Source organism: Arachis hypogaea, chromosome 13, assembly GCF_003086295.3.
Source record: "Arachis hypogaea cultivar Tifrunner chromosome 13, arahy.Tifrunner.gnm2.J5K5, whole genome shotgun sequence".
NCBI lineage: Eukaryota > Viridiplantae > Streptophyta > Magnoliopsida > Fabales > Fabaceae > Arachis > Arachis hypogaea.
In genome coordinates this window covers 13,349,917-13,360,308 of record NC_092048.1, presented here as the reverse complement: position 1 = coordinate 13,360,308, position 10,392 = coordinate 13,349,917, and the positions used below count along the sequence as shown (strand labels likewise).

Here is a 10,392-nt window from a genome sequence, read left to right as displayed (position 1 = left end):
GTATAAGAAAAGAAAGAGAGAATATTTATAAAAGAGAGAGAGAATATTTATTGTTAATATTGCTGTATGTATTGTCTTGTACTATACCCCCTATTTATACATGTATAGGGTTCATATTTTCAACTTTTATTAATGTAAATTCTTTTTTGGTGACATAAAAACTGAGTCACCCATATGATATTAATGGGCATCCATATCCTTTGTGTTTATTACAACAGGCCAGAATAGTAGTTTAACAATTAGACTAATCTAAGTGGGTTATATATACATATTTTTTATTGGTTCAAGTTATTAAATGTATCCATAGAAACAAAGAAGCCCATATGAAACAGATCTAATTCGGCCCGTTTGGTAGGTGAAGAACCCAAATCTAAAAAAAAAAACAAAAAGGTGAAGAACAAGTTCCATTGATGAACACTACAAGGTTGTTGACTGAAGAACCCCAAGAAGATTGGGAACCGAACAACAACCCAGATCATCTTCATCTTCGCATTCCGTTTTGAAAGAAGCAAAAGTCAAAACACAATTGAAGAAAGGCATGTCGAAAAAGGAAGAAGCTTTGCTTCAATTCGCTCCGATGCAGAGTTCCGTCGATGAAGGCTTCTGGCACAGATTCTCTTCCTTGAAGCTCAACAAGCTCGGCATTGATGATTCTCCATTACCTATCATTGGTTCTTCCCCTTTTCTTGATTCTCTACCAACTACCATGCTTTTCCTTACAAATTTACTCCCTTTAACAGAAGGGCAACATCAAAATTGTGGTCTTTATTTTTTTTTTCTTGTATTTATTCTGATACATGCATAAGCATAACCCTATTGGAGCTGAAATGTAAACTAATTTTTTTATGATCTTTTAAGTGGGTTCATTCATCCATTTAAGATGCTGCTATTACTTGAATTTATAGGTTTCTATGCACCTTGCTCACATTCTCAAGTGTCAAATCATTTAACTCTGCTAGCTGAGTCTTTGCCTTCTGAATCAAGTGATTCTTCATTGGTACCAGAACCAAGCTCTGGTAACAGGAACAAGTGTTCTGTACCTGGGATTCTTTACAATACTAATACTGTGGAAGGTTTTCATGCACTTGATAAGATGAAACTCTTGAAGGAAGAGGCAGCAAAGGTAAACTCTTCAATTCAGTTCTTATAGATATCTCAAATATGAGATAGTTCAAAGTGGAAAAGAAGCTTAGACTTTTGGATTAAAATTATCAGTCTCACGTGTTTTTTTTTTAACTTTTAACTTTTGATGTTAATTTAGATATGGAATGACATAGTAACTGGAAAAGCTGTGGAGGACTGTTCAATGCTTTCAAGATTCCTTCTTATTTCTTTTGCAGACCTCAAAAAATGGAGCTTTCACTATTGGTTTGCTTTCCCAGCTCTGATGCTTGATCCTCCTGCAGCCTTGGTTAACCTAAGGCCAGCTTCTCAGTGGTTGAGCGCAGCCGAGGTGCTCTGAGTTTTTCATCATTATTTGATATTATACCGTTGTTTAAGTTCGCTCTAACGTTGTTTTAGTTGTTTGATTGTGAAATGCCAGGCAGAATCCCTCTCAACTGCCTGTAATGAGTGGCGCAACTCAAAATCAACGGCAGGTATAAGTCCCATTAATTTCGTCAAGCACTGGGATATAGTGTCACAGTTTGTTTCCACTGCTTCCTAATAACAGAGAATGTTGCAGATGTGCCATTCTTTTTAGTCACTATAGATCCTCAATCGCGTGCTACTGTTAGGCTCTTGAAAGACTGGGATGCTTGTCAGAGCGATGCTCACAAGGTCGCTTACGGCTTACCCTGACTCTGGTTATGATACTTAAATGCAACCTTTCTGAAAATACAGATGTCCTTGTATGAAATTTACTAGATTTTATTGGCAGATCCTCTTTGGATTTTATGACCCATGTCATCTTCCAAATAATCCTGGCTGGCCTCTACGCAACTTCTTAGCACTTATCTCTGCAAAGTGGAATCTCAAGTCTGTTCAATTTTTATGCTACAGAGAGAATCGTGGTTTTGCCGATATGGGATTATCCCTTGTTGGTGAAGCATTGATAACTGTTTCAGAAGGTAGATATGCATTGATTGTTTAACAATTATGATATCATATCTATTTCTGTTTTAACTTGAGGTTCTTACTTGAAGGGCTAATTTTTTAGGGTGGAAGAACACCATGCCGAATGCAGTTGGATGGGAACTCAATAAGGGGAGAAAAGTACCTAGGTGTATTAGCCTTGCACAGTCCATGGATCCAACAAGGTTTCTTTCCTTTGATGTTTTCTCCCATTTATTTTATCCGCTAGTGCTTCTTCCCTCATGAGCGCTTCTGTTGTTTTGTTTTACTGTTTTTACAGGTTGGCCGTATCTGCTGCAGATTTGAATTTAAAGCTTATGAGGTGGCGTGCGCTGCCTTCTCTAAACTTGAGTGCCTTATCTTCTGTCAAGTGTCTTCTCCTTGGAGCAGGAACTCTAGGATGCCAGGTTGCACGCATGCTTATGGTGTGTATTGAGGAAGTTATATAGTTATAATTGTTTAAATTCTTCTCATGGAGAGAGTTTATGATGCTTTTGCCTTTTTCAGGCATGGGGAGTCAGGAAAATTACTCTAGTAGACAATGGCAAGGTGGCCATGTCTAACCCGTTGAGGCAGTCTCTATATACTTTAGATGACTGTCTTAACGGTGGTAGTTTCAAAGCAACAGCAGCCGTTGAAAGCCTCAAACGGATATTTCCTGCGGTGGTAAGTTGTTGATCTCTAGGACTTTGCTAGATGCTAAACCTGATAACCCCTCCTTTTTCCCCTTCCTAACTGCATTCTTTTTCTTCGTTTTCAGGAAGCAGAAGGTGTTGTTATGGCTATACCGATGCCTGGACATCCAGTAAATAGCCAAGAACAGGAGAGTGTGCTCGATGATTGTAGGCGCTTGTCCGATTTGATCGATGCTCATGATTCAGTTTTCTTATTGACAGATACCAGGGAAAGTCGATGGCTGCCAACTCTTCTCTGTGCCAATACTAACAAGGTTGGCCAATTTATTCTCATTAATGGTATATCTATCGCTATAACATTAAGTCACTGCCTGCACGTGATTCGCATTTTTAACAGAAGCATGTCTTATCCCATCCATAGTTTGATTTGGTATTTTTGACTAACATGCTTGCATATTTATATATTATCTATCCTTTTGCAGATTACCATTACCGCGGCACTAGGGTTTGATAGTTTCTTGGTTATGCGGCATGGAGCTGGTCCTTTTAGTCATGCCCATGGCTTCAATGCTGAAACTGCTATTTCTTCATCTGCTGATGTGCACAAAATAAAAGATGCAAAGGGAAAGCATAGACTGGGCTGTTATTTTTGCAATGATGTTGTAGCGCCGACTGATGTAATTTCCTTGTAGCATCAAGTGTGGTTGTGTTGAACTATTATAACATATGTAACTGATTTATAGATGCTTTCCGCAGTCAACCTCCAACCGCACCTTGGACCAGCAATGTACGGTGACCCGACCGGGACTGGCTCCAATTGCTTCGGCCCTTGCAGTTGAACTTTTAGTATCAATTTTGCATCATCCTGAAGGGTAATTCAACGAAGATTGATTTTTGTGCATGAAATTTGAGGCTTACAATTGAAAAAAATATATATTCTACATGAATCTCATCACATCTTCACTATTTTTTCAGGATATTTGCAGAAGGTGATATTAGCAACAATGTCATTGGAACTAGTGAGCAACCTCTTGGTATTTTACCTCATCAGATTCGTGGTTCGCTTGCTCAATTTTCTCAAATGACCCTTGTAGGTTACTCGTCTCCTAGCTGCACAGCCTGTTGCGATACGGTAAGTTTTGGTGGCGTATGCCTCTGATAACGTCTCTTCTATTAGTTAGTGTTGTATGCTTCAATTCATTGCTCTGGTTGCATATTTTCTTAATCCCTTTGTTCTATAAAAATGTAAACCATTCAGGTTTTATCGGAATATCGAAACAAAGGGATGGAGTTCATACTACAAGCAATTAATCATCCTACATACCTAGAGGATCTCACTGGACTAACAGAGTTGATGAAATCTGCCTCGGCGTTCTCATTGGATTGGGACAAAGATGATGATGGTGGTGGTGGTGGTGATGAGGACTGTGTTGAAATCTAAGAATTTCACTCAGTTGTACATAGATAAAACTAATCTATGTAAGTTATATGATTCTTTTTTACCTATGTTAACTATATTCCCAAATAGTCAAATGTACAAAACTAATTTACAATACTGTAAGGAAAGAACTTTCCACTCAGAATTTGTCATCTCCTCAAACTAACCAGAGTTGTGGTAATTAAATTCTGCTGCATAAATAAATCTTTGAAGACAACCTTGTTCATTTCATCAATTAGTCTTGGCATTTATTTCTTACAGGAGGCATAAGTGTATAAAAGCAAGATTAGAGTAAAAAATATTGCTATTTCATTTCAAAGTGAAGGCTTGTTTTGTTACAAGAAATAATGGAACCAAAGAAATCCAATTTTGATTGAATTTTGCTTTCTTTGGGGGAATAAATAAAAACTAGGCCCCAACTACAATTATTAGTTTTTATTGAAAGCATGATTACAAGAAAAACTACTGATATCTTTTAGTATCAGGAAGAGGGGTGCCATTTAAGAAATGCATGATCAAAGAGAGAGCTCTTGCTGGTTGGTAACTTGGTACTTGATGCCCTGCTCCTCTCACTGTAGCCAATGTTAGGCCTGCTTTGTAAACTTCAGTGTAGCCACCAACCTGTGTCACATGAAAAGGTTCAAAATGAGTTCTTAATCAATAACAGTTCAGAAAGAGTTCACCGAGGGAGTTAACTTTTTTCAGCCAACATTAATCAATTCTTTTGAATTCTAAATTTTAAAGTCCAAATCCTTTAAATAATGAAGGTCAAAAAAATAATTTTACATTGAAAAAAAGTTGGCTAATGTTGACTACTTAAAAGTTGATTCTCTAATTTTTCGGAAAATTACCTCTCCATAGGCAAACCAAGCATGCCATTTAGTTTTGATGGGAAGGTTCATCTTCTTAATGGAATACTTGGTTGAAGTCACTGGCACCCTTCCATCTATGTCACCACTGTATCATACAATAATAACCACATTTATACATGTACAAAGATTAGAAGACTATATGAAGTGGAAGGAATATTATACTATAGAAAAGGGTAATGAAGATATGATTTTACCTGAAAATCCAAACTCTAAGGTTATTATTGAGGAATTCATGTAAAAGGGGAAGGACTGTTGTGGAGCTATCACCCCATCTTCCAATGACATTACTGCATAGCTCCCAATCATATACGAGCTTAGTGACATTTGCATGGAGTGCTTCTTGAACATCTTCCCTATTCATATATGCATGTACATAACTCTCACTACATGGATCAGTCACAATCTGCAAAACCAAACAAGCCATCAGTTCATCTTCAGTTTCATATATATCATGAATTTTCTTAATTCATCTTAACCATATTCCGTATTTTTTTTTAATTAATTGAGAAAAGAAAAATATTTGAATGACTCATTTTGCATCGTATACTAGACTGACTTATATTTTATCATTATTGGATAAAGATACGAGTCAGTTTAATATACAATGCAAAATGTGTATACTTTAAAAAAAAAAAGAAGATAATTAAGGATTAGAAAAATAAGGAATGAAATTTGAAGCTTACAGAAGGTTTCTTAGGATAAGCAGTGAGATTGTTATTCTTGCAGTCAGGAGCATAAATGTTGTACAAATCAATGTAGTAAATATTCTTGTCAGCTTCATAAGCGGCATCATCACACTCACTTGTGGTCTTTGAGGATGAGAAATCACAAAATTTTTCAATATCAGATGCTGTTTGGTCTGAGATGATTGCATGGGTAGCAAGAAAATCATACATTCCTTTGTTGTCAGTGTCATCATTAATCACTGCATTTCCAATCTGCATAATATAAAAATGTTACAAACATCCAGCATTGTTAGCTTAGTCTCATTTAAGTTCTATACTAATCCATTAATAATGCTTCTTTGTATAACTAATAATTGAATTGCATTTTTTCAAATGACTTTAAATCTTATCTATTAAAGTTTCATACTGTTGTATATTGCATCCAAATAATTAAAATACATATAAAGGTGCCATTATTGGCACAAGTGTCTATAAAAGGCACCAAAAATGGTTTGGTCCTTATGCAGCTTCTTACCACCCATACAATGGAAAGTTCCCAAAGGGGGTTAAAGGACCACTTATCATAACTGGTCATAAGTCCAATAAAATAGGTCTTTTTTATATTGGAGAATCTCATCCATTTGGATATCACCATTACCCAAAAACAGAATGATATCATCATAGAAGAAACATGCCATCATGAGTCAATATTAACACAACTTGTGATACTCGTTTTAGTGCAGTCCAAGAATTCCAGGTATTTTAAGAATATTAGTATTTTAGTAATTTTAACAGTTAATTTTAATTATATATATTTTATAATTGAAATTAACGACTAACATTACTAAAATACCAGTATTTTCGAATTATTTAAAAAAAATTAATGTAATAAACATAAGAATTCATTATAAATAAATTAGACTTATTCTATAGAAGATGTAGTATCAACTTATTTATTATCTATTATCCAATGAAATTTGAACTTTATTAAGTCTAATTTAATAATAAGTAATAGATAAATTAATATAATTTTTCATGTAAAATAAGTATAATAAAAAAAAAAGTGAATATCCAATCCGGTCTCTTATAATTATTTTGAAGGATTACGAGGCTTCCAAAGAAAAAATATTATTTTTCGGCTTTTGATATTTAACTTTGCGAGACTGATTAGCCCATCTGTCAATGATCTCTCTTCAAAACATACTTATGTGACACGTTAATTATTAATATATCATCAATTTAATTTTTATAAGTAAAAATAATTTAAAAATTACTAATATTTTTTACTTTTACACAGTAAATTTAGCTAATGTATTTGAAAAAGATAATGAAAAAATAAAAATAAGAACTAAACGGCCTTGATAATTATCTTTAAAAGACAATGAGACTCCCAACAAAAAAGAATTTGTTAATTCTAGTTGATTTTTAATGGATAAATCAACCGTTTAACATGTCATGTAGGCTTATTTCGTTAATAAAGATAGAAAATATTGACAGATGAATTAATTAGTCTCATAAAAATAAAGTTCAAGAACAAAAAAAAATATTTTTTTTATTAAAAGATTCGTTGTCTTTTCGAAGTAACTGTTAGTTTAAATTTTTTTCTAAAAAAAAAAAAATCCTTTCACTCATTGTCATAATGAAAGTAACATAGAATTATGGAAAATGCCTAATGCACTTATATAGACTCTAAATAGTGTAGGACACAGGACCATATCATTAGTTTCTTTACTTTTCTAGACCTAAAACTAACATGTGAGTTAATGATCATTTTTTCCAAGCTCTTTTCAATTATTGGAAAAGCAAAGAGTAGTAGTAATAGAAGAGCAAGCTAAGCACATACCAATATTCCTTTGAGGTTGATGATTGTCCTTTTTGCCCTTTTATTATGGTAAAGGATAGTGTGTGCAAGTTGAGGAACATAATGTCCAGCATAACTCTCTCCAGAAATATAGAATTCTCTATTCTTGTATTCAGGAAACCTTTCCAACCAATTCACCAAGAACAAATAATTATCTGCTGCTGTTTTCTTATCCCCATTTGTCTTGTAATCTGATGATGTGTTTGAGTAAGAAAATCCTACCCCAGTAGGTGATTCCAGGAACAAAACATTTGCAGCTTCAAAAAGCAAAATCCAATAATTAAATTATATAAGTGAGAAATTAATTTTCCAAATGGTTATTTTGGTATTCTACTCTAGAATTTAATTTTGATGCACTAATAATATAAAACAGTTGTTCAATCATATCTGTTTTTTTATATAACTATTCATATGGTCAATGAAAAAGTAGTTATTTTATTAACGTGACATTACATGATTGGATGCACGTATAAAACTAATTTACACAATAGTGCATAAAATTAAATTATTCTTTTTTTATCTAATAATAATGGTTACATTGACAAAATTGTTACATGAAAAGAAAAATGTATCTAGACTTAATTTAGATCTAAATACATTCTTGGATGTGTTAATTTTATAAGCAGAGAATTCGATTTAATTTATTTTAGTAATTTTTTATTTAATTAATTAATTACCATAGTTCCATGAATATCTATTTTTGTAGAGTGTTTTGCCATCACTATTTACTCTGAAGGGTCCAAGTTCTTGCATTGCTCCATAGGCAAGAGATGAACACCCTGGACCTGGAAGAAATGAAATTACAGACAACAACAAAATTTAATTTAGTTAGTTAATTTATTTTATTCTTAGCTTTTACATTTTTATATTCATTTGCATGTTACAATTATATGCATATTCTTTGTTTTTATATGCAAAACCAAGAAATCCTCTAGGTGCTTGAATTTTGGGATTTGTACAACCTGTTATACCACAAGATTACATGTTTAATTAATTAATTGTTTGTAACTAGCAACATGGACCAAAATATATTAAAATTATTAAATTCATAAAATAACTATAAAACAGTCAATCAATTCTACAGCACATACATTTATTTAATAACTTTATATTATTAAATAAACAGTTCATTCCAGCATATTAGCAATAATATGAGTAAATAATATCTCAAGATGATGAAAGAGAAGAAAAGTAGCACTAATGATGGAGTATAATAATATGTTAGTTGAACAAATCTAATTGAAAATTTGAAAACATAGAACATCATGCAACTTGCATTATTTTGACACTATGATGATTGATGTGATTATTATCATTTATCTAACATGATGTATATATATACTTGCAAGATAAATTGACTACAGGAAAAAAAAATGTTAATTATATAAAAACAAAATAAATCATTGCTTAGGAAATAATAATTAATGGAGGGAAACGTCTCTATAGTGTATAGTAGTATATATGGCAGCTTCTTCTACTTTAGGATTTTTCTATGACATAATTTATTTTGCCTCTAAAGTGATGTCTAGCTTAATATGAGAGCAAAGAAGAATCCAATGGGGACATTTTCATGTGCATTTTTTGTGGCCATACTCATAGACAGAGTGTGAAATGATTTCATATCAACAAGAAGCTTCATTTTTCTTATTGTAATATTAATAGTATTTTGACATCAAGAATAGACTTCATAATTTAAATAATAACAACCACAAATTATTTGACAACATTTCTAACATCATTAAAATGTCTTTTTTCTGTGGTTTGGTTTGGCCGGCTGCTATTGACAACATAAATATATAGTTTTAGTTGTAATTATGAATATTTTTAAAGGTAAAACAACTAATTCAACTGAATTAATCGAAAATTGATCTAGTTTATACTTAAAATTAGGTTGTCAATAAATTAGTCAAAATTAGTTATTCAATATAGTTTTTTAGTGAAAAAACTAATTCCAAAAAAAAATATTTTTAAAAAATATATTTTAACATATTCAATTTAATTTTGGTTAAATTTTTTAATTTTAATTTTTAATATAACTGCAAAGATACGTTATTAGTATGGTAGTGATAGTGACATAAACATTACCTCCATTGAGCCAAAGAAGAAGAGGCAATGTATCCTTAGAATTTTGAGCTTCAACAAAGTAGTAATAAAAGGCACGGCCATTGGATTTGTCAACTGTAACATAGCCTCCATACTGAGAAAACTTCACTTGGGGTTGCCCTGGAAGCTTCAAAATCCTGTCTTTCTCTTTAAGTCCTTCTTGAGAATCAATGACATCATCATAGTTAAGAAGCTCTTCAACCTCAAATTCACTCCTATGTGTAACATCTTGAGATGATGATGAACTTGTTTTAAACTTGGACTTATGAAGATTGTTAAGTGCTTGAACTTGCTTGTTGTTGCTACCATGAATTTCTGCCACAAAAGATGATAGAACGAGAAGGGATAGAAAAACAGAACAACTTGTTCTGCTCATTATTATGTTCATTGTTTTTGTGTGTTTTTTTGAGAGAAGAAATGAAGGTATGGGGTTATGTATGTATATATATAGTTGAAGAGTGGAGAATAATTGTTAAAGATTTTTTATTTATTATTATTATTTCTTTTTTTTTTGTTGGCCACAGTATCCTCTAACCTGACAGGTTAAAGATTAATCCGTCGCAAATCTGAGTTTCATTTAAGAGTCTACCGCTGGCCAATGAAGTGCTGCATGCACAAAGTGAGATTCGAATCCTGACACTTACTTGAACATACGAGTAAGTTGACCACTCGACCAAACAAAGTTGGTTTATTATTTTTTTAACTATTTGAAGTTGTAAGAACCATGAAAATGGGTCAGAATTAT

The 10,392-nt window shown here is 32.7% G+C and overlaps 2 protein-coding genes across 2 annotated transcripts; one reads left to right on the top strand and one right to left on the bottom strand.

Moving 5' to 3' along the window:
• The first annotated feature begins 321 nt into the window (after positions 1 to 321).
• Positions 322 to 4,384, top strand: LOC112737326 (ubiquitin-like modifier-activating enzyme atg7). The gene is made up of 14 exons (XM_025787170.3): positions 322 to 671; positions 906 to 1,123; positions 1,262 to 1,453; positions 1,544 to 1,598; positions 1,685 to 1,779; positions 1,880 to 2,069; positions 2,159 to 2,258; positions 2,354 to 2,498; positions 2,581 to 2,739; positions 2,834 to 3,022; positions 3,191 to 3,385; positions 3,465 to 3,580; positions 3,684 to 3,840; positions 3,967 to 4,384. Exons 1-14 carry the CDS (start codon positions 539 to 541, stop codon positions 4,147 to 4,149), a joined length of 2,127 nt encoding a protein of 708 aa, XP_025642955.1. The 5' UTR covers positions 322 to 538; the 3' UTR covers positions 4,150 to 4,384.
• A 48-nt stretch (positions 4,385 to 4,432) lies between these two features.
• Positions 4,433 to 10,102, bottom strand: LOC112737327 (serine carboxypeptidase-like 40). The gene is made up of 7 exons (XM_025787171.2): positions 9,630 to 10,102; positions 8,222 to 8,329; positions 7,527 to 7,801; positions 5,702 to 5,956; positions 5,213 to 5,421; positions 4,998 to 5,103; positions 4,433 to 4,767 (listed from the first exon to the last, which is right to left on the bottom strand). The coding sequence occupies exons 1-7, from the start codon at positions 10,033 to 10,035 to the stop codon at positions 4,609 to 4,611; spliced, it is 1,518 nt and encodes a 505-aa protein (XP_025642956.1). The 5' UTR covers positions 10,036 to 10,102; the 3' UTR covers positions 4,433 to 4,608.
• Positions 10,103 to 10,392: the final 290 nt, after the last annotated feature.